General features: G+C 48.6%; 1 protein-coding gene across 1 annotated transcript; it reads right to left on the minus strand.

The window, feature by feature from the left end:
• Positions 1-1,707: 1,707 nt before the first annotated feature.
• Positions 1,708-23,567, minus strand: FKBP6 (FKBP prolyl isomerase family member 6 (inactive)). The gene is made up of 9 exons (XM_061152286.1): positions 23,511-23,567; positions 23,295-23,412; positions 22,903-22,992; positions 21,770-21,972; positions 20,443-20,562; positions 15,173-15,367; positions 14,943-15,052; positions 13,441-13,533; positions 1,708-2,078 (listed from the first exon to the last, which is right to left on the minus strand). The coding sequence occupies exons 1-8, from the start codon at positions 23,565-23,567 to the stop codon at positions 13,443-13,445; spliced, it is 984 nt and encodes a 327-aa protein (XP_061008269.1). The 3' UTR covers positions 1,708-2,078; positions 13,441-13,442.
• Positions 23,568-24,059: the final 492 nt, after the last annotated feature.

Consider the following 24,059-nt stretch of genomic DNA (forward strand, 5'->3'; position numbering starts at 1 on the left):
ACACGCGTTTCTACTTAACTGATGCTCTGGATTAAGTGTGACTACTCATCATTATTAGGTCATTCATCGTGACTGGGCTGACCAAAGCGATCAGAGAGATCAAGGGAAACTTCTTAACGAGGTTAGGAGAGAAGGAGCCAAGAGCCCAGCCTGGAAGAGAACAGGTGTCTTTGGGGTGCTGGTCACCTGGGGAGCGGCCTGCCGGGCTCCCCAAGGCCCTCAGGAGGGTCTCATTTCTCAGCCAACCCACACACACTCTGCTGGACCCATGCCATTTGTCTGCCCACATGACATAAATGCAAAGACGTCTTTTCCCAGATGGGCATGCGGGTCCCCTCCGGGCTGCGGCCCCTGCTGTGCTCCCGGCTGCCTGGAGCAGGTTCCTCAGCCTCCCATGTCACAACTCACTGGCCTGCAGGGCCTCTCCGCCTCTCCCTCTAGGCTGAGGACTAACCACACTCGACACCTTTTCCTCTTGGAGGGCAGGGGCCCAGGAGCTGAGGCAACGCCCAGCACAGACCAGTCTCTGAACGGCTGGGCTGGGTGAAGCAGCTCGGGCGAGAGAGAGAGACGCAGAGAGCCGTCCCAAAGGTCACCACCCCACCCAGGCCAGGGCACCTGCCGCAGCCCAGGCAGGCGGGCCGCGGTTTCTGCGGCCGTGGGGCTCGCCGGGAAACATAGAGCGGGTTATGTCGCCACCTATCGCCCGGTTTACTCAGCACAAGTCAGCCAGGGCTTTGAGCCTTGTCTCTAGCGAAAAGCCCCCAGATCCTGTTCAGAAGATGGCAACCAGCCTGTGGGCGTGGGGAGCGGGGAGAGGTCCCTGAGCATCTCGCGGGACGGGCCGCCCTCTGAGTTAGGAGCACTCCAGCTCGGCCCTCACTGCATGCGTGACCCAGGCCCAGACCTTCCTCCCTGGGCTGAGGCCATGGCTCTGAATGAGACGGTAAGTTGGCGGGTGGGGAGAGCAAGGCTCACAGAGGAGGACTGAGTACTGGGGCTGGGTGGGGACGGCCAAGCCCTTTGGGAGCCGGAGGTCCATCCAAACCAGCCCCGCTGCCCCATGATGGGGAGAGGCGGCCACGACTCGGGAGAGCCCTGGGGCAGTGTCACAGTCCCTCGAGGCCAGTCTGTTCCTTCCTGGTCAGGGCAGGGCCACTGCTCACCTCCCAGGCTTGCACCAAGAATGAGCGGCAGTGATGCTGTGAGGGCCCCGGGCAGACCCTCAAGGGGCAGCGGTCACCACCCAGTACCACACTGTCCAAGACACCACGGGGAGGCTGGCTTTCTAACACCTCAACACACACACATTTTTGCAAGACACGCAGCCCACAACAGTGCAGGAGGACTGGCTGGCTCCCAGGTTTCCAATTAACTGTCTTGAAACAGCTCCCCACGGAAGGGAGCAGATTTCAAGGGAACCCCAATGCCAATGCCCAAGCATTTACCCTTAGGTCAAAAAGAACTGCTGTGGCTCCAGAAAATGAACCCAACTCCCACTCTCGCTTATCCAACTGGTCTCAGTGAATAGCTGTCCCTCTGCCCTATCTACTGACTTCATAAGTTTAGCTGAACTCAACACAATTTACACTGGATCTTGCAAAGACAAGGAAGTGTTTTATTTACTTACAACAAAAACATCTGTAACATAATTCTCTCTTTTTCAAAACTGAGAGCCCTACAAAATACACAAAGCAATCCCTATTTGTATTCACCCAGGGACACGAGCAGCAGGAAGGGGGCTGGGACTGGAGAAAAGCCAAGGACTAATTCTATTTGAAAAAACAAGCAATTGCCTTAAAAAATAGCATTCTCCTACTTGTCAGTAGCTACCCTTTCACCTCCTCTGCATGAAAACGAGAAACAGAAAGCAGCAGCTGTGAAAACACTTCAGCAGCATCAGTCGCAGACGGGGCCGTGGCTGTGGCCTTGGGCTGCAGACACTCAGCCCCTCTTCCAAGCAGGTCAGGCACAGTCTGCGCTGAGGAGATTCTTCCAGAAAGCGCTCTGCCCACCTCCCATAACGATGGAGAACTCTGGGCAGCCTCGCTTCTCTCGCTTGTCATTAGCTGCGAAATCTAGGAAATCAAACAGCAGTTAGGAACAGAGTGGGACTCAGCCGTCCCAGAGGGCACCAGAGCCAGTTCGGGTCTGAGTCCAGGCGGGAACCAGGGACAGACAGATGCCCCTAGGGGGCAAGGGCCCTAAGGGGTGGGTCCTGGGGAAATGGTGACTGGTTAATACGGTGGCTTTGAAACTTCAAGAACACCATCTCAGAAAATCAGAACAGAAGGGCCCCTGACACCATCCAGTTCAACTTCATTGTTCAGATGAAGCCTCCAAATAGATGACCAACTCCTGAGTGTGGGCAGAGCTCTCATTAGTCCATCGCAACTGTTCCACAAGGGCTATACGTCCTCAAACACTTGAGGGTGTCAAAAGCACTCCCAAAGGGCCAAACGTACAAGCGGCTGCTTTCAGGGGGACACATGAAACCCCTGGGACACACACTGGGCAGCACTGACCACTAGGGATGTAGCCAGACAAGACGTCCGGACAGGCCTCGCCCGGACAGCTCCACGGGACAGCTGGCTTCACCACAGAGGCCGGGAACACGGCGCTGACGCAGGGACCCAGTGTGGTAGTTTATCCAGAGCCAGGAGATCCACGTGGACTCCCGGTGCCACTGTTCCCGCTCTGTGATCCTGGGCCAGTCGTACCTCCCTCCTCAGCTATCCAGCATTCCTACAGGATATACTTCACTCAGCGGTCACAAGACCAGCATGACCGCGACTGGAGGTGGGGACGCCACGAAAGCCAGTAGGACAAGCACTGAGGGCTCTGCAGTCACCGCCTCCCCAGCTGGGCCCAGGGCCACGGGAAATGCCGGGACACGGGGGTGGGCGCGGGCCGACGCGCCGGCCCAGCCCGGGGCCCTGGTGCATGTGCGTGTCCCGGGCTGGGGGCAGGGGGTCGCAGTTAAGAACACATCCTTCACTGCTGTCTCGCTGAGCAGCAGCTTCTGAGTGGGGGGAGAGCGGCCTGCACTGGCCCCTCACCCCGAGCCCTGGGCAGAGCAGGTGGGCCAGCGCAGGGAGGAGAGGCGGCCAGTGCTTCCTCAGGGCGTCCGTCGCGCTGCTCACCGCAACCTACCACGAGGCGTGCTCTTCTGCGCCTCTAAGTGCTGCGGCACTCTGCTGACTAAGCCTGCTTGGCTGCCCTCCATAGTACATTACAGAAAAACATGGCACCAGGGAAATGCAACTGACAAACCTCCTGGGACACTCTTTAGTGGGATAAAGAGATAAACCAACACACATAACTGCTGTGAAGAAAAATCAGCAGGCTATAGGGACACAGAAGGACGTCAGTTGTAATTTAACATAAAGTAAGTGGAAAGACCTCTCCAAGGAGGCGACATTAAGTAGACTGAGCTCTGAATAGTCAGAAGGGCTTTCCAGCTTGGAGGAATGTCAGTGCAAAGACCCAGAGTCAAGAACACATCTGGAGAGTGTGAGAGGCGCCAGGAGGTCAGTGTGGGCAAAGTGGAGTGAGCACAAGGAAGCCAGCCAGCAAGGGGCCTGTCACGCGCGCCACAGAGGCACTGAAAGGACTTCGGGTTTACTCTGTTCAGTGGAAGTCACTGGAGCTTCTGAACAGAGAACTGACTCTTTAAAAAGGATGAGTCTGCCTGCTCTGTGGAAGAGACTGCGGGCTTAAGTACCACGGCAGGAAGAGCAGCCCCTTCGCCTGTGCCAGCGCTCATCAAGCAGCCCAAGGAAAACCGAGGACTCCTGTTAACCCATGAGGAGCAAATGCAGTTTCTTTTTGCCTCCAATTCTCCTACTCAGCTTACAAGTCTTTCACTACAGAATGTCCCATGACTGCGTCTGCTTAGGGAAGGAATGTGCTCTTTTGTGTTAAAGGCGCTCAGTCCTCGCAAAGCAACCAGCTAAAAATGCACAATATTTCTATCCCTACCGCAAAGATTCAACATTATAAACCATAATGATAGGTCAAAGGTTAAAAGGAAAAAAAAGCTTATCTTTGTGACAGGAAGGCATTTGATAACAATCGTTCCTGATAGAAACTCGAGTATAAAAACATTTCCTTAGCATGACAGAAAGTAGGCTGTATCCTCACTGAAAGCCTGGATCATGCTGAGCAATACAGCAGCAACGGGTCCACCCACTATGGTCACAAAGACACGGTGCTGAGCCGTCATCACCATCTAACACTATTCTGGAAGTACTCAGCCCACAGTGGGAGATGGGCTCTGAGTAAGATAAGAGAAGGTGGGAAGCAGAGGACAAAGTTACCATTACTTGAATGTGACGATCGTATGCCTAGAGTATCCAGGGAAGCAACTGACATGTTACTATCAAAAAAAAAAAAGAAAACAAACAAACCCCAAAACCTGAAAAACTTGGAAAGGCGTTTGGTTATAGGGAAACAAACAGACAATTTATAGAAAGGACACATGAACATCTGAAAAGATGCTTGATCAGGGACATGTCAATACTAATAACAAGATCTTATTTTGGATGCACCAAACTGGCAAAGATTAAGACATCTAACAATACTAATGATGGCAAAGCTAAATAATGGAATCTCAACAGCACCAAAGGGGATATAAGCTGGTACAGACACTTGAGAGGTCACTTTAGTGACTCCTGGATCAGTTGAAGTTACATGTGTACCACCCAGTAACATGACATTTTAACAAATATCATGGAAAATTCAGCTGAGGGGATAACCATGTCATCTGTCTGTCTACCCATCCACCTGTCCATCTCCCTATCAATCACTGTTAAGAATATGATGATTCCCTCGTAGGATGGAACACCACTGAGTTGTTTTCTTAAAATGAGGCAGCTCTTTGTATGCTAGCCTAGGAAACACCCAAACTGCATTATGGTACGAAATGTATAATTCTATTTGTGTGGAAGATTACACAGACACCCACAATCCTGAATATTCACAGAAATGCTTTGGGAAGGACACATAAGAAACGTCAGTGGTTACCTCTAGAAAATAGGTTTGGGTACAGGGACCTTTTATTCTCCACCTTCTGGGTTAAAACCATAAGCACGTAGCATTTTTATAATTTAAATTAAAATACTGACAAAAAGTTACAGGGCGGGGGGTGGTAGAAGAAACAGAACGGCAGAATGCTGATAACCACACTGTCATGCTATTCCTTCTAAATCTGAATAGGTTTGAAAATATCCATAATAAAAAGTTTAATCATCATCAATGAAAACAAAAACTCAATCCAGTCTGTGTCCCACACACTGACTGTAGAAATAAGCCCTGTATTCAATATTCACGCAGCACAAACATGTGCGCCCGAGGATGCAGATGGGCACGGATAATGTCCAAGATCAGACACTGGGGTTTGTGACGTTCAGTCAACAGAATTTTCAATTTGAAACTAATAAAAAGGGACACTTTAGCATGAACAAAAATGCATCAAAATGGAGGAGTTCACGTTTCATTTTGAAAATCCAATACTCATTGCATACTAAGGTGCAAAAGGCAGAGAGAAAGCCGTCATGTACCCGGGGCTCAAGGAAAGATCAGCCAGGAGACCTACAAAGACAGAAGTCATCAGACTTGGGCAGGGAACAAAGACAAAAGTCCAGCAGGGCAGACTCCAGCTGAATATATTAATACTAAACAAGCTGCTTCTGAGGAGAGTGAACCCCAGGCCTGGGGAAAAGGCACAGTCACTGTGAAATAGAAACTCCAGCAACAATATGATCAGCGTCCACAGTAGCTGCACAGAATAGTGGGCAGTAATCAGAGAAGGGTGTGAGAACGTAACCGAGAAGACAGGGAAGTGATGTAATCCTGGGACCTGGAGCCGGAGCCTGCGGAGCCCGGGGTGTCTCTGTCTGAAACCCTAGGGTAAAGGGCTGAGGGCCAGGTGGATAAAAGGAGTTCCCACGGCATCGTGGACCAGCCCTGCCCATCCAAAGCCCTGGTCTAGAGCTCGTGAGCCACAGTGAGCGGGCAGACGTGAACAGTGTCTGTGAGAAACCTCTAGAACAGTGGATCTTCACCTCGTGTGGGTCATACAGCCTTTGAAAAACTGGTGAAAGCTGTGGATCCCTCTTCAAGTCCCAGATAACACACAAAAAGGTGAAGATTCCTAGACCCTCCCTGAAGTCACTTAACTAGTTCTCTAACTCAAAATGCATCACTCAATCGGAATAACCTAGTCTGGGTATCTCAAACATCCTACTGAGGGAGAAGAATTTTACAAGAAGCCCGAGCCCCCTCACGTACTCCACGATGTGATGTTCGCCCACCCCTCCAGTTGGCCATGCCCTCTGGCCTCCTCGGTCCTCCCTGCTGCCCCCTCCCCACTGCCGTGCAAAGCCAGCCCTCACTGCTGGGCCCGCCGTCATCTGCCCGTCCCCACCTCGGCCCTGGCCGCTGGTGGCCTGCTGCGCACGGACTCCTCCTGCTGTAGTCCCCTCAGCGTCCCTGGTGCGCACCCCCACCCTGACTACTTCTACTTCTCAGCCCTGGCGTGAGGCAGGCTTCCTGCTGGGAACACGTATCGCGCTCTCTGCGTGGTCCCCCGAAGCCCACCCTTGCTAGGTGTAAGTTGAACCCGAGAGCACCCGGGCCTCTGCCCTGACCTGGGGGTGGCCCCGGACTCAGCACACCTCCTCCGATGACATCTGTCAGCGCTCACGGCCATCAGCTGCCACTGCACGGAGGAGAAGACAGCAGAATATATGACAAACAGGGGTCAGAAGTGCCACCAACGGCCACCCTTGTTTCAAAACAAGGTTTGCATTATTCATTGCATTCGCTTCTTTCCTCTTCTCATGAGGATGTCTTGAGAAAGCCGTCTACCTTATTGTGCTCCACAGGCCGGCTGATCCACATCACCTGGAAGTTTGTTAGAAACAGCAAGTCTGGGGCCCCAGCCAAGCTGCTGAACCCAAGTCCCTGGGGAGGGGCCCCACCAGCCAGGTTTCAAGGAGGCTGAGCCAGCAATACTGGCTTGCTCCCTGCCTTGCACTTCCTGATCTCGGTACGCCCAGGGGGTAGGCACGTGGTCTTACCTGCATTCCCACCACTCCACACTGACGGATGAACGACTGAATTATTTCTCAGTCCTCGTCCTTTGTGTTGGTGGGCGTGACACTGCTGGTCACTACTCTATGAAATTCACCTCCTAGAGGGTTTCTTTTGTCTTCTTTTTGTTTCTACCTTTCCCGGTGTCAGAGACCCCGCTGTGAAGCTGATAGCAGCTGTCCCGTCTCTCTGTGCAGGACACACAACTACTCAGGGGCTCGTTCATGGCTCCCTGAAGCCCACCAGAGCCTTCCCAGCTAAATCTCCCACTCGTCCCCCAGGCTCCCAGCCTGTCCCCTCAGTTCCTGCTCCCAGGGTCTATCCTCTCTACCTCCTCCTGGGTGACTTCCTGCTAATTCTTTACTACTGATGCTCACTTCTTTCACTATGTGCCTGGATCCTTATTTATCTAAGTCAGGGCCTGGGTTACACAGGCCTGGAGACACGGCTTATTCATAATTAGGTAATTACGAATCCAAGAAATTAAAAACAGACTGAGCCAACATCTGACGGGAACCGAAGTGCAGAGAGATCTTAAAGATCTGATCACTGCATCGTACAGATGGGAAGACTGCAGCCCAGAGGGGTTCGGTGACTCGGCTGATGTTGCAGAAAGCAAGCTAAGTCTGAGAATCCAGATTTCCCATTTTTCAGCCCCCTATGGAAAGGTAAGAGCACTTCAATAATCACTGATTAGAAGATTAGAAAAAGGAACCTAGTTTATCTCCTGAATTTAATTAACTAGCCTTTGTTGATACCTCACTCACTAAGAGTCCAGAAGTAAACCTCAGTTGGCAGTGGGTTTGGGGCCTTTCATGGCTGTCAGGACTCTTGAGGGTTCCTTGGAAAGCAAGAAGATCAAACTAGTCAATCTTAAAGGAAATCAACCCTGAACACTCTTTGAAAGAACTGATGCTAAAGCTCCAATACTTTGGCTACCTGATGAGAACAACCGACTCACTGGAAAAGACCCTGATGTTGGGAAAGACTGAAGGCAGAAGAAGAAGGCGACAGAGGATGAGATGTTTGGCTTCCATCACTGACTTGATGGACATGAATGAACTTGGGCAAACTCTGAGAGACACAGAAGCCTGCCATGGACAGTCCATGGGGTCACGAAGAGTCGGACATGACTTGGCAACTGAACAGCAACAACGGCTGCCAAAGGGGCTGAGAAGAGAGGTGAGGGGGCCGAAGAAACTACCAGCGGAAACTTTCCCCAGGAAGGGGTACATCAAAAGGTGCCAACCCAAGGGGACTATTTATAGCCACACAACAAAGGGATGGCATCAGAGACATCTCCTGAGCTGGAGGAAAAGGCATTTCACAGATTTGCTAAAGATCAAGAGACTAACAGTCTGCCTGGAAAACGGCATGACCCTCATCCAACAAGAGGATGGATGCCCAGTTACTCCCAGGAAAACACACCTCTGTTGGGAGGAGTAAAAGAAGTGGGGATGCAGGAAAAGTCAGTCAGAACTGACAACACATAAAATCACAAAAATACACTGAAGCAAGTTATATTTATTCAGGACTCAGATGCGTCTAACTGGAGGCATGAAATACCTTTATAGACTCTACAGTGGATTTGAGTTTCTCCTTAATCCCTTTGGGAAGAACAGGATCAAGCAGATTCTCATCTGAATCTGGTCACACACTGCGAGGGATGATGACCTCCTCCTAGGGTTTCCTGGCAACTGACGAGCGCAGGCCGGACACAGGAAGGCTGTTTTGGAACAAGGGAGCCCCTGACCCCAGAGGACCCCCAAGCCTCGGCACCGAGCTCTGCGGCGCCTGCAGTTCCAGGGCTCACTCTGGCGGACACTCTGAACCAGGGCTAAAGGAGCCCTAGAACCTCAACCACAGGAGCTTATCACTAGCCTTTATTTCTACCCGAGCCTCTCGGGAGCTGCTGACTTTCCAGAAAACATTTTCAAAAAAATCTGTTAAGATGCTCTTTCCCTGAGGCTGGCCAAGCAACAGGGCTCAATCTTAATTCTGCAGCACAAAGGCTTCAGCTTCTCTTAAGTATGGAGAGCAGAGCAAAGGGAGGAAATTCCTAAACACCTAAGAAAGAAATTAAAAAAAACCCCTGAGCAATCAGTGATAACACCCCAGCTGGAGAAAGAAGCTGAATGTATTCAAAGCCTCAGACAGCATCTGTGGGTTTACATTTCAAATCAAATGAAAATGGTCACAGTTGTTTACACACACACAAAGACTTTCACAGGGAAAGGATCTGATTCTCTGAGCTTCATTCCTCTCCCTGATCTGTAAAATAGAGATAATTTCTCCCTCAAAAAATGTTGGGAAGATTAAATGGGCTTATGGACATTACAAAGCACTGTGGACAGACTGACGCTCAGACTCCAAGAAGAGCTACCGGCAAGCCCGTCACACCCTGAGCTCTCCTGCTCCCTCATGACAGACCTCTGCTTACACCCACAGGCCAAGTGTGAGCACAGGGTGGATTCCAGAGACCACACAGAAAGCAGCCAGACACGGAAATGTATAAATACTCAAAACAAGCAGAAGAAAATATGTGAACTTACATAACAGACATTTAGTAAACAGCCATCACATGAAGAGGGGTTCCTACAAATCAATAAAGAAAACACCCAAGAGTGAGCAAAGGACATCAACAGGAAATATGCACAAAGAATATACAGGCCAATAAATATGCCAAGAAGGTGTTCAGCCTCACTAAAAATTGAGGATATGCAGATTAAAATAATACAGAATTTATAAGCTAGTGTAGGAGTTGGAGCAAAGCTCCTCCCTGTGGTATTTAAGGATCTCAAAGCATTTTGGTTGGCACCCATCTATTCAGCCTTAAATTAAGAAGGATGAGTTGAGAAGACCTGCCCAGGTAAACAGAGCCCCTGGTCAAATTTTCTTACTGTTTCATTCTTAAATGTGAATAAGCAGCCAAGACACACCAACCGTTTGTGGAAAGTCTGCAACATGGAAAAGAGAAAAGTGAAAGCAAATGAGCAGACAAATATGCATTTCAGAGAATGAAAGAAAATGTTGCAAGAGTGGCCCTTATCTTTTAGAGACACACAGGGAAATCCTTGTGGGTGAAATGACATGATAACCGGGATCCCACACCCTCCAAACCCGGCCCAGTCCTGCTTCGGGCTTTTTCGAGCTGGAGCCGCGCTGGCTGAGGAGGAGGAGGGAGGCGTGGGTTAGGAATGCCCTCCGTAACAGAGACGCTGTGGAGACGGTGCAGGGCCTCCTCAGGGCAGACGTGCGGCGAGGAGGGCCTGACTCCCCAAGAACCTCCGTCTCTACTAACGAGCTCTGAGTGTTCAGCGTCTCCCCAAACCCTGTAAGCTCCCCCAGGACCCCCTCGGCAAACCTCTTCTGCAGTCACCACTGTTAAGGATGTGTTTCTGCTACTGGCAAGAACATGAGTCCTGACAGCCAATACGGGAGTCAGCCAGGAAGGCAAGGATTCAAGAGGTGAGGCTGCTGTTTCGGCTATTTCATACTTGATCCCTCCAACCTTTACTGAGTGCCAATCACATGCTAGGCATGGTTCCAGATGCTAGAAAATACAAAGGTGAAAGACACATGGCCCACTGATCTCAAAAAAACTAAGTCTACTATCACCAGAGTCTTAGAGAATATAACTGAGGGGACTCTTGTTCCACCAGAAGTTAACTAACATCTCAGAAGACAACATGGAGGTAAGTCAGTAACTTCTAACAGCCTGGAAGACAAATGCACATTTTAAATGATCCTAGTTAGTTAAAACTAGGTTGGTGACATAATCTATTGATAAAAAGCTAGACATCTGAAGTGACTAGGCAAAAGTACAATACAATACAAAAAAGGGGAGCCGAGAAACCATGAATAACACAAAAGTTAAAACGCGTTACAACCTCAATGGCAGTGGGAATCTGCTGGTGATAAGACAAACTTGAGACTTAGGGACACCCCAGAAGCCCTCTCAGAATCGGCCGCTAAAAAATGTCTCCCAGACGCAAAGAAGTGGGAGGTGAGGAAAACAGAGGAAACTTGTCCTATTGGGTTTCCAAGGCTTTGTTTCTAGGACAGACCTGGGAAGAACAGGATCTTCATTAAGCAGAAGGACCTGCCAGCTCATGGTCCAAAATGTCATGGTGAAAAGCTACTGGGATTCCATTTCTGCCATACACAGACAGTCATCGAAGGAGAAGAGTCCTCTGGCTCACATCTCTGCTCAGAAGACCTGCAAATACACCAGTGTCCCCACAAGGCCTGAGGCCAGGGTCACAGGGTCATGGTCAGCAGTGACAGTGACGCTGACGTGTGATACCGACTGCCTGTTTCTGATGGAGCAGAGACAAGAGCGTACAGATCACTCGTGAGAAAACTCTGGACTGAATGGGCCTTTTCACTGCCTTCTTCTCAGGCCTCTTTTGTAGAGAGACGGAGCAGGAAACAAAGAAGAGATTTATCACCATGAGCCCGTCCAGCAGCTGTTTTCTTGTTGTCTCTTGTTTGACTTCTCTCAAGAGAGCAGAGCTAACTACTCAAGCCAAGCAGGTGTTTAAGGCAGGTGATTTTGTTTCCATTAATTTTCTGAAGTAACAGTAAACCAGACAAGAGAGTTATGTCATGCAGTCCTGGAGAAACCAGAACCCGGTGTGTAACCTCTGGTGGGGTGCGATTGCTGCAGGACTGGGCATCCACCCCCTGCTGCCCCAGCACCTTCTGTCTCTAGTTCTCGGAATAAGTGGAACCTTAGCGGTCACCAACCGCCCCAACCCTCGACATCTGGATCAATCATCATTAACAATGTGTTCAAATGGAAGGTGAGGTTGGAGGCTTTCAGGTTTGGGGGGAAAACCAGATTAAGAAAAACATCAACTTCACTGCCCAGATAAACCATCACATTAGTAATTACAAGGATAGCCTCACTACTGTAAGGGAGGTGAATAAAAGCCATGAAACATTTCTGCTTTCGTGTTTAGGCTTCAATTCAGTCTCTCAGTCATGTCCGGCTCTTTGTGACCCCATGAACTGCAGCACACCAGGCCTCCCTGTCCATCACCAACTCCCAGAGTTTACTCAAACTCATGTCCATCAAGTTGGTGATGCCATCCAACCATCTCATCCTCTGTCGTCCCCTTCTCCTCCTGCCTTCAATCTTTCCCAGAATCAGGGTCTTTCCCAATGAGTCAGCTATTCGAATTAGGTGGCCAAAGTGTTGGAGTTTCAGCTTCAATCAGTCCTTCCAATGAATATTCAGGACTGATCTCCTTTAGGATGGACTAGCTGGATGTATAAACTTAAGGCTAAAGTAACTCAAACCTACAAATCTAGCCCGAGCCTTGGATGGCCCTTCAGGCTTCCGTGCCCCTCCCTGAGGAGGCCCACAGCACGGGCCTGCCTCTGCACCACAGTGCCCCACGGCTCCGGGGAGGAGGGCTCCTCTCCTCCCAGTGGGCAGCACTTGTCACTTGGGGACCGAGAAGAACGGCCCACCTTCTCACCTAGACGGCAGATGGCCCCCAGCTTACGACGATCTGACTCACATCTTCTCTACCGTATGATGGTGCAAATTCGATACTCATTCAGCAGTGATGTTTATCCATGAAAGTCTAAATCCAGATCTTTTCCTGGCCTGGCAGCATGCTGCCCCACGGGCTCTCATGATGTAGGGCAGTGACCCAGAGCTCCCGTCAGTCCCGTGATCATGAGGGTAAACAACCGATAGCCTGACAGCATTCTGAACCCGGACAACCCTTCTGGCTTGCTGTCGGTACAGTCTTCAATAAATTACCTGAGCCAGTCAATGCTTTATTATAAAACAGGTTTTCTGGATTGATTTGGCCCAACTGTAGCCTAATATCAGTGTTCTGACAGTGATTAAGACTGCCAAGGCTGGGGCTTGCTTCCCTGATGGTCCAGGCGTAAAGAATCTGCCTGCCAATGCAGGAGACACAGGTTCAATCCCTGGTCCAGGAAGATCCCACATGCCGTGGAGCAAACAAGTGTGTGTGCCACAACTATTGAGCCAGTGCTCTAGAGCCCAGGAGCCACAGCTACTGAGCCCACGGGCTGCAACTACCAAAGACACGCTCCCTGAAACCCATGCTCCGCAATGAGAAGCCCACGTACCACAACTACAGGGTAGCCCCTGCTCCCACAGCTAAAGAAAAGTCCATGCAGCAATGAGGGCCCAGAACAGCCAAAAATAAATACATAAAATTATTTTTAAAAAAGAACTCATTTAAGACTGGTGAGGCTAAACCACAATCTTCTGGGAGGATGTATTAAATGCGTTTTGGAGTTAACAGTATTTTCACCTGACGATGGGTTCATCCTGAGGCTTTGTGTATGTCAGCTTACCTTTAGTTTTCTCCTATTGTAGAGCCATTGTCACCAGGAGCAAACATCCGGTGACACATTTCTCTCTCTTTGTCCATGTAGTCCCTATAGTAGCTGCAGGGAGAAATACCCAGTAGTTAGAGAAGTGCACTATCTATGGGAAATAACACCTAGAGGCTAGAATTCTCCACTCAGGGCCAGAAACACCGAAACTTCAGCAGGCCTCAAATCCAATCAGGAGGGGGTGGAAGCAATGCTGGAGGAGGAGGGGACTGGGGAAGGCTCCCCAGAGGGCTGTTCAGGAAACACTTGGACAAAAAGCCCACCCTCTGCAAAGACAGCAGCCTCGAAGGTTAGGAGCTGCTGTCAGAGACGCTGTCAGCTGCGTGCAGCTGAGCAACACCTCATACTCAGAGATCTCTCATTTATCTTGAGGCTTTCCTGCTAAAGAATGGTCAGATTCCAAAATTTCTACACCTTTCTTAACAGGATGTTTATAAATACCAGAAAGGAAACTTCTGTAAGTCTTCAAGGCCTGAAACGCAAATATCTGGATCCAAGCAAGAGGTACACAGACCTTGTGCTTTTTTTTTCTTTTAATTGTCAAGAAAGCTTTAGGGCTTCCTTGATGGTCCAGTGCTTAAGAATCCGCCTTGCAATGCAGGGGACATGGATTCAATTCCTTCATGCCTCAGGGCAACTAAGCCCATGTGCCACAGCTACTGAAGCCGGTACACCTGCAGCCTGCGCTCTGCGACAAGAGAAGCCACTGCAAAGAAGACCCTGAACTGCAACTAGTCCCCCTCGCAGCAACGAAGACCCGGCACAACCAAAAATAAATAAATATTTTTTAAAAAAGAAAGTGTTAACTAGCAATCTGTATTAAACATTTAAAAATGTTAACATAAGTAGAGAAACCTCACAAATAAAGAGAAACAAAAGAACACCTTTAAAAAAAACAGTGGTTATAATATGAGGCGATGGACTTATGTTGAAATTTTCAAAGTTTTCTACAATGAATATGTAGCTTCCACAATCAGAAAAAGTTACATTACTGAGATACTGGTATTGGTATCACCTGGGTAATGAGAGAGTCATCCTAGGGAATGACTCAGACCTGAAAGAGCCATTTCAAATCAAACCAGCATCTTTAAGACATCTTCCTGCAGTCAGTTGAGCACAGAGGTTCTCAGCTGGCAGGGAAGAATATCTGAAGAATGCTGCCCTTTCTAAAAATCACACTGGCCACCTCTTTAGGGCGCCGCCTGGTGAGGAGGACAGGGAGGTGGGCAATGGTCCAGGTGGGCAATGGTGTGCGGTTTGGAGGTCTGTCCTACACCCCCACCCCCTCTCCGGAGCTGCGGGTTTAGAGAGCTGAGCACTTCCTAAAGCCAGCTCTAGGGGGCGCTGCCTCCTAACACGGGCTTGGCAACATCGAACAGTCCTTTACCCAAGTGAACAGGCCAGAACGGCAGATACACCACATATTTCTTTCTCTGTGCTCCTGCAAACAGTGGTCTCACCTGGCCAGTTTCTTCAGCTCGTTATTGATGTCGTGATTGAAGGGCTGCTCCCTCTGGGCTCGGACCAGAAAATCCCGGGCCTTCTGGTACTCAGTCATAAGGAGACAAGCCTGCCCAAAGGACGTGTTACAAGCACGCTTCAGGAAAGAGCACCGCGGCGGTAACACAGCTGACCGCCACCGTGGCCATTCCTCGAGCATTCCGTCCCAGGTCCCTGCCCTCCCGCTCACCTGTCCACAGCGGAAGAGGGCCTTGGCATTCTTTTGGTCAATGATCAGAGCCTGCTCTCCGTAGCGCAGGGCCATGGTGGGGCGCTCCAGCTTCAGGTACGTAAAGGACAGATTGAGGAAAACGAGCAGCTTGGCGGTCTCCACCAAGTGCCGCTCTTCAGCGGGCGCTGCTCGCCGGTGGAGGAGCATCAAGGCCTGTGGGAAGGAAGAGACAGGTGGTCGAGAGAAGGTGGTCTTATGTACAGCAAACCCTAAGAATACACACACACACACACACACACACACACAATCAGAGCTAAAAAGTGGGTTCACAAAGTTGCAAAACACAAGATCAACATATGAGTTAGTTGTATTTAACAATCCAAAAAGGAAATTAAGAAAATTGCATTTATAACAGCACCAAAAAGAATAAAGTAAGTGGCAATAAATTTAAAGTGCAACACTTATAAACTGAAAAATATAAAACTTTGTTGAAAGAAATTAAAGATCTAAATAAATGGAAAGACAGTTCATGTTCACAGATCAAAACACCTAATTCTGTTAAGATGGCAATAGTGCCCAAATTATTCTACATTTTCAATTCAACTGCTGCCAAAATTTCAACTGCCTTTTTTGCAAAAATGGTCAAGCTGATCTGAAAATTCATATGGAAATTCACGGGATCCTAAACAGCCAAAACAAAGGCGGGGTGAAGGCAGGTGGTCAGAGAGAGAACAAAGTTGAAAGACTCACACTCTCTAATTGCAGAACTTACTACCAAGCCAGTGTGGTACCCAAAAAGACAGACACATATCAATAGAACAGAACCAGCAAGGCAGATGGAGAGTCCAGGAACAAACCTATGCACATCTAGAATCAACTATTAACAAGGTGCCAACACCACTCAATGGAGAAAGAGTAGCCTTTCAGCAGGTGGTGCTGTGATAAATGGATGTCAACAAGCAAGAGGATGAAGCTGACTCCTACCTCAGACAACATACAATTAACTCAAAATGGACCACAGACCTAAAGCTAAGAGCTCAGCTGTAAGCAAGACTCTTAGAGGAAAACACGGGTGTAAACCTTTGCAGTCTCAGATAAATCATAACACTGGAAGCACAAATACCTAAAGAATAAATGACCGGGACTTAATCAAAATTAAAAGCTTTTGTGCTTCAAAGGACACTGTCAAGAAAACGAAAGAACAAAATGACTGAAGGACTGATGTTTAAGAAAAATCATTATAACAAGCAGTTACCAGTTTCAGTTGACAACATATAACGGTTTACTGCTGTCATTGTCCATGCCTTCAGATAATTTATTTTGACTTTTGAGTAAAAAGACATCTTCTTCTTTTCAGGAATATACAAAAGTAAAATAACAACCACAGAATAGGAGAAAATATTACCAAATCACATTTGATAAGGGTTTAGTATCCAGAATAAAGAACTTTTACAACTCCACAATAAAGACAAACAAATTTAAAATGGGCAAAGGATCTGAATAAACATTTATCCTAGGAAGATACACAAATAGCTAATAAGCATATGAAAAGACACCCAACATCATTAGTCATCAGGGAAATGCAAAATCACAATGACATACTACTTCACACCCACTAGGATGTCTGTAATTTTAAAAAACGGAAGGTAAGTGTTGGTGACGATGTGGAGTAACTGGGAGCCTTGTATTGTTGGTGGGAATGTGAAAAGTGGTAGCCACCATGGAAAACAATTTGGCAGTACTTCAAAAAGATTCACCATATGACCCAGCAATTGCGCTCCTAGCTATGTACCCCAAAGAACTGAAAACATCAGTCTACACACAAAGACTGGTGAACAAATGTTCTTAGAAACATTATTCACAACAGCCAAAAAGTGGAAACAACCCAAACGTCCTCCAACTGATGAACACACACACAAAAGGCAGTGAGATCCCCACGGACTACAGCCAACAGGCGCAGGCTGCCAGGCTCCTCTGTCCATGGAACTCTCCAGGCAAGAACACTGGAGTGGGAAGCCATTCCTTTCCCCAAGGAAAAGCAATTTCTGACCCAGAGATCAAACCTGGGTGTCCCACACTGAGGGCAGAGTCTTTACTATCTGAGCCACCAGGGAAGCCCCAGTAAGATCCACACAACAGAGTATGTTATTCATCTATAAAAATGAATGAAATATAGCATGTATTAGTATATATGCTATAGCATGGATAAAACTAGAAACATTATGCTAAGTGAAAGGAGTCAGACAGAAAAGGATAAATATTGTTATTATTCCACTTACATGAGTACCCATAATAGATAAATTCATAGAGACGGAAAATAGAATAGAGGTTACCAGAAGCTGGGGGCAGGAGAAGTGGGAGTTACTGTTTACTGGATAAAGAACTTCTGTTTGAGATGATGAAAAAGTTCTGCAACAGGCAGTGGTGATGGTTGCACAACATTCTGAATGTACTTAATGCCACGGGGTTGTATACCTAAAAGTGCTTAAAATGGTAAAATTTATGTTTGGCAAATTTTACCACAATTTAAAAAATAAGTTTTTTTAAAAGGAATAAACTGCTAATACATGCTACAACATAGATAAACTCTGAAAGCATTTTGCTTCCTGAAAGAAGCCAAACACAAAGGATCACATGCTTCATAATTCTATTTACATGTAATATCCCAGATAAGCAAATCCATAGAAAGAGTAAAACAGGGATCATCGGAGGTGTAAGAGGGAACGGTAACTGCTCACAGGTGTCGTTCTGGGGTGATGGAATGTTCCAGAACTCGGCAGTGGTAATGGCTGCACAGCCTTGTGAATAAACTGAGGATTACTGAACTGCACACTTAGGTGTGAGTTTTACGCTGCATGAATTCTAGCTCAGCAACAGTAAACAATGAATGGTTCTGGGAGAACTGGACAGCTACAGGCAAGAGAATCAAACTGGACTACTGACTCAGACCACATGCAATTTCAAGATTTAAAACACAGGCTGTGTGCTGTGCTCAATTATGTCTGACTCTTTGCAGCCCTATGAACTGTAGCCTGCCAGGCTCCTCTGTCCATGGAATTCTCCAGGCAAGAAGACTGCAGTGGGTTGCCATGCCCTTCTCCAGGGGATATTCCTGATCCAGGGATCGAACCCAGGTCTCCTTGCATTGCAGACAGATTCTTTTCCATCTGGGCACCAGGGAAGTCCTTAAAATGTAAGGCCTGAAACCAAAAAACTTTTAGAAGAAAACACAGTATGCTCTCTGACACCCATGTTAGGAATACTTTTTTGGATATGTCTCTTCTGGCTGAGGAAACAAAAGCAAAAATAAACGGAACTACATCAAATTAAAAAGCTTCTGCATAGCAGAGGAAACTATCAACAAAAAGGAAAGGCCACCAATGAATGGGAGAAGATATCCGCAAAATAATATATCCAATAAGGGGTTATTATCCAAAATATACAAAGAACTCATACAACTTAACATAAAAAAATAAACAACTTTTTGAAAGATAGGCAGAGGATCCAAACAGACATTTTTCCAAAGAAGATATATATACAGCCAGGAAGCACGTGAAAAGATGCTCAACACCACCAATCATCAAGGAAATGCAAATCAAACCGCCATAAGGTATCACCTCACACCTGTCAGAATGGCTATTATCAAAAAGACAACAAACAGCCAGTAAGAATGTGGAGAAAAGAAAACCCTTGGGCACTGTTGGCAAGAATATAAATTGATGCAGCCACTATGGAAAACAGTATGGTTACTCAAAAAATTAAACACAGAATTACTATATGATCCAGCATTCCACTCCTGGGTATTTGTCCAAAGAAAACAAACACACTAATTTGAAAAGATACATACACCCTTTGTTGACGAAGCATTATTTACAGTAGCCAGAGCCGACTCATTGGAAAAAATCCTGATGCTGGAAAAGATTGAGTGCGGGGAAGAGAAGGAGGTGACAGAGGATGAGACGGTTGGACGGCATCACCAACTCAATGGACATGAGTTTGAGCAAATTCCGGGAGTTGATGATGGACAGGGAGGCCTGGCATGCTGCAGTCCATGGGGCCTTGAGTCAGAAACCACTTAGTTACTGAACACCACCACCAAAGTGCCCAACAATAGATGAATATTTAAACATGGGGTACATATACATAATGGAATATTAGCCATAAGATAGAACAAAACCTTGCCATCTGTAACAACACGAATGGACCTAGAGGGTATTATGCTAAGAGAAAGAGTCAGAGAAAGAGAACATGTATTTCCCTCCTTTTCCAACAGAGCCTCCATTTCATTCAAAGCAGCAACGTACTAATTAAACCATACTCTCCAGCTTCCTGTCTGCATACAGCTAAGGGCAAATGGACATTCACCATGGGATATAAGAAGAAGTCGGGGTAGGAGGAATTCTGGAAAGATTGTAATATGAATACACACACCAGACTCTTCTTCCCTCCCTTCTTCCTGCCCAGATGACCACATGACGCTGCAGGTTGAACTACCATCTTGAGAAGGAAAAAGACAACAAAGACACGCTTAAGGGCAGCTGATCAGAGACCTCTGGAACGTACCCTGATGGCTTTGTGGAACAGCTGTTTATGCTGGCTTTGAAGTGCCTCCCTTCTTGTGAGAAAAATTACATCACCAGTTTATTTGAAAAACTTTTTCAGGATTTTGTGGTTCACAGCTGAATGCAAAGCCTGAATGTTTAGGCTCACTATGAAAATGAGACAAAAATCAGAATGCTTCTAAACTTTATCCTGTTTGCCTCTATAGCCTAGGGGGCAGAATTGGGCACACAGAAAGTACTCATAATACTCATGAACGTGTTACAAAGCAAACAGCGGATTCCTGTCAGAACCTCCACAGGAAGCCAAATCACAATCAGAAGCTTGGCATGAATGGAGTTAGATTCATATCAATGTCCACTGTCAGAGAGACAGGAAATGAACATGGCAAATGGGGTAGAGAAGTCAGTTGGTAGAGGACCCAAAACTAGAAAGAGAATTTAAAAAATTTTTTATTGAAATACACAGTGAAGTATAAAAGCAAGCATCCAGCTCGATCAACGATCACAACCTGAACACACTCATGTAAACCACATCCGTATTCAAACATTACCAAGTTCCCCTAAACGCTGCGTCCCCTCTCCCAGTTTTTAGCCCTCTGGCATGAGGATTTTTAGGTAAGATTTTTCTTAACAGTTGTAGGTGAGAAGAAGGGACAGAGATAAAGTCTCTCCCTCTTAAAGAAGGAAGTTTCCAGGGTCTAAACTTACACTCTGAAGCAGTCTTACCCGTTTATATCTCGTTTTGGCATCATAGAAACGATTTTGGCGGAAAAGGTAGTTGCCAAACTCTCGTTCAGTAGCTGCCACCTTTAGGACCTTCTGAAGTGGAAACTGACCCTGTTGCTCCTAAGGATCAAAGACAAGGACGTCAGCAAGGAAACTGAAAGCCCCACCGCCACGCCAGTGTCACGACAGCTGTTAGGGCTGTTCCTCTAGACTATGACCTCTGCTGCCGCGGATGTGCCGAGCACTGGGCTAGGGGCCTGGGCAGGAGTCACCTCTGAATCCCAAGAGAAGCCACAGCAGGCAGTGGTCATTACTGCTGTTTTACGGATGAGGGCCAAATGGAAGTCCACTAGTTTAGTCCTACCCAGAGATGCTCCCTAAAGAAGCAGTTTCTCACAGAATTAGAAACTGATGGAACTTGCCAAGCACAAAGGTCAGGTCTCAGGACAACCACTCATCCAGCAAGCATCTGACAGTCTTGGTCTGCCCAGAGCTCCACTTGTCTTTCCAACCATGATGCTCTACCCTGGGTACACACCAGAATCACCAGTGGAGCCCCTTTTTAAACCGACGTCCTAGGCCCACCCCCAAAGATTCTAAATCAGCACACAAGAGGGGGGACCCAGGTTATCTGCAAAAACCTCTGTTCTGTGAAAAGAGAAAAAGGTAATGTCTCTCCCTTGTGGTGGTGACAGTTTAGCCAGGGAGACACCATATAGAGATGTGAACCTGGGGAGGATATCTGAGGCCTCGTGTACAGCCGGGCTGAGCCAGCAGGACAAGGAGCACGCGTGACTGCTGACGATTAGAAGCCCTGTCTGTACGGGATGAGTTACGTGTGAGGCTACAGAGGAAAGGCAGCTTTAAAGTTATGTTAAGACAGAAACCATCCCTCCCAGCTTACACCCCGTGTCCTCGTATTCCATCAGTTAGTAGTCCCTTTCTCTCTCAAGGGTCAAGGTTGGACAACAAATTACATAGTCAACCTAGGTATGAGCTTGACTTGCTCATACCAATGCTTGACTTGCTGAAAACCAAACAAAACTGAGAAGCAAATACTGTCTTTCAGGGAGACCTAGGCAAATGGTGACAAAGGTCAGCTCAACCTGCTGGTCCATAACAAACCCCTGGCCGAGCACATGTACCCACACATCAGAGCCAGCAGCACTCAAGACAGCGAGTGGTAAGATACTCCTCCCCTCCACCTCTCCACACCAGACCCTTGGCTAGACCCTGGGGCTGACGATCATCAGTGGGGTAGGATAATTACCTGAAACCCAAACCCATCTCTCTATCAAAGTGCTAACATCTGTGCTCCAGAACTTACCGCCGAGAGGGCACAAAACTTGTCCGACTCAGCAGAGTCCAGGAAGTCAAGCAACTCGATCTCAAATAAGACGGTGGTGTTTGGGGGGATCAGGGGAGGGCAGCCCAGCGTTCCATAGGCATAGGTGGGTTTGAACAGGAACCTGGCCAGCTCCCCTCTCCGCATGCTCAGAAGGCCCAGCTCCATGCCCCACAGTGTGATATCTGGAAGAAGTGACAAAAAACACGGTGGAAGCTGGCCCAGCGCCCCCCAGTGCCTCCCCCTTCACATCCACATCTCTTCGAGAGGTATCCCCAAGCCTTCTGCGTTGTTGTCCCAAATCACCACCACCCCCAGACTCCTCCAGCCTCTGCAGTGTCCGGGCCTCGACATCTTTGTTCATGTAGTTCCTTCTTCCTACAATGTTGTTCTCCCACCCCCTCACGCCCAGCTTCTACTCTGAGCGAACTCTCATTCAAACTTTAGGGCTCATTTCAAATGCCCCATCTGCCGTGAAGCATTCCCAGCTGAAATGAACTGTGCCTCCATTAAGCATTCCCACCAAACACTGCTTATACCTCCCCAAATTTCACCAGGATAGTTGTCTGGAGTGTATCAATCTTTATGACACTGGTCCCAGCCTTTCTAACCATGAGTACATCCTTTCTTTTCACTCTGCCTTGTGGAATAGTCATTCAACAAACGTCTTCATAATAAAGAAGTATGTAGCACCCCTGATTACATCACGAATGCAAAGATAACCCTGCCAGGGCAGCCAAATACCTAGGTCTCAGAGGAGAATGTGGAAGACAACATGGCTGTTTTAGCAAAATCCAGCCTCAGAAAAACCAACTCAAGTGCTCTGGACAGTGTTCCAGTCCTCAGGCACTGCCCTGCATCAGTTCCCCCAAGCAACTTCTTTTTTCCCAGCTCCTTATCTGAGCTTGGGCTTCCTGGTAGCTCAGATGGCAAAGAATCTGCCTTCATTGCAGGAGACTTGGGTTCAATCCCTGGGTGGGAAAGATCCCCTGGAGAAGGGAATGGCAACCCACTCCAGTACTCTTGCCTGGAGAATTCCATGGACAGAGGAACCTGGAGGTCATAGAGTCTGATAGGACTGAGTCCCCAACACTTTCACTTTCACCTGAACTTACCTTCTCCAAGTTTCATGAGCCGAGGAGTTTTCCTAAAGCAATTAGAATCAAAAGGCTTGTCCATGTGCTCCAGATATCCAGAATATTTCACTAGGAAAGAGGAAAGACACTCATGCCTCCATATCAAATCTCTCGGTCACACAGAAACAATATTAAGTACCTTAAACTAGGCCCCCAGCCCATGATTGGAAAAGGCTTTGCTCAACGTTTATATGCCTGCCCTTTGGCGGTGTGGTTCAAGAGCTGGGCTGGTGGGCCTCCCAGAGCCCCTGTTCATGGCCGTCTCACACAAAGGGGTAATGGGTTCCCTCGCTTATCCCTTGAAACCCAGCACTCGGGCATCGCCAGCCTCCCAAGGGCAGACGGCACCCGGGCCCGGCCGCCATACATACCGAGCACGGAAGCGTCCGGTGTCACCAGCTCTCCAGCTCCCTCTCGAATGACATCCTTCAGCACGCCCCGGTCCCCCGAAATGTCCAGCATCCTTTGGCTTAAGCGCTGGTACGGAGACTTATGGGGGATGAAACACACCACCTCAGAGCCCTGGACGGGCACCCTGACTCTGGCGGCTCCAACCAACCCCTACTCCCCAGCGCCCGGGCCCTCACCTGGCTGGGGGAGTCGTCTCTTTGTAGGACTCCCGGGTTCCGGGCGCTGCCCCCCATTTCCCCGCCGCCTGCCCCCAGGCCCCGCCGCCCTATGCCCCACAGCGACGCGGTCGCCCTTTTATACCCGGTCTTCCGCGTCCAACCGTGGCAATCCGTTCAGGGGCCGTGAGGACACGTTCATCGCTCTGCTCCAACCGCCGCCAACCGCCAGTGGCCGCTTGGGGAGTGCGCCAGACCACGTGTGCAGACGCCCCGGAGGTCACGTGATGGGGGCACGTGGCGGGAGTGGGGGTGGGGCACGCACAGAGCTGGATCCCGCGCTACTTGAGGCCGCGTGGGGCATGACGGGACACGTGGCGCACCACGGGACACGAGGCAGGGGCGTGGGGAGCGTGACGCAGCTTGCGGCGAGGGTACAGTGAATGGGACGTGCAGGTGCTGAGATCAGCCGCCGGGTAAGTGATGGCCAAGCTGCGGACACGTGGCTGGCGGGACACGCTACAGAGGACAAGGCTCCAGACGCGGGGTGGGGGTAGGGGCTGCTGGAAC

The sequence above is a fragment of the Dama dama genome, chromosome 10 (genome assembly GCF_033118175.1).
Source record: "Dama dama isolate Ldn47 chromosome 10, ASM3311817v1, whole genome shotgun sequence".
NCBI classification, from domain to species: domain Eukaryota; kingdom Metazoa; phylum Chordata; class Mammalia; order Artiodactyla; family Cervidae; genus Dama; species Dama dama.

Coding starts and splice junctions, on each gene's coding strand:
- FKBP6 (XM_061152286.1), bottom strand. CDS start 23,567: ATGGGGGGCAGCGCCCGGAACCCGGGAGTCCTACAAAGAGACGACTCC. Junction 23,413..23,510: donor GAGACGACTCCCCCAGCCAG/GTGAGGGCCCGG, acceptor ATCCCCCATAAG/TCTCCGTACCAGCGCTTAAG. Junction 15,053..15,172: donor CCCTCTTCCGCTGTGGACAG/GTGAGCGGGAGG, acceptor TCCTTTGGGCAG/GCTTGTCTCCTTATGACTGA.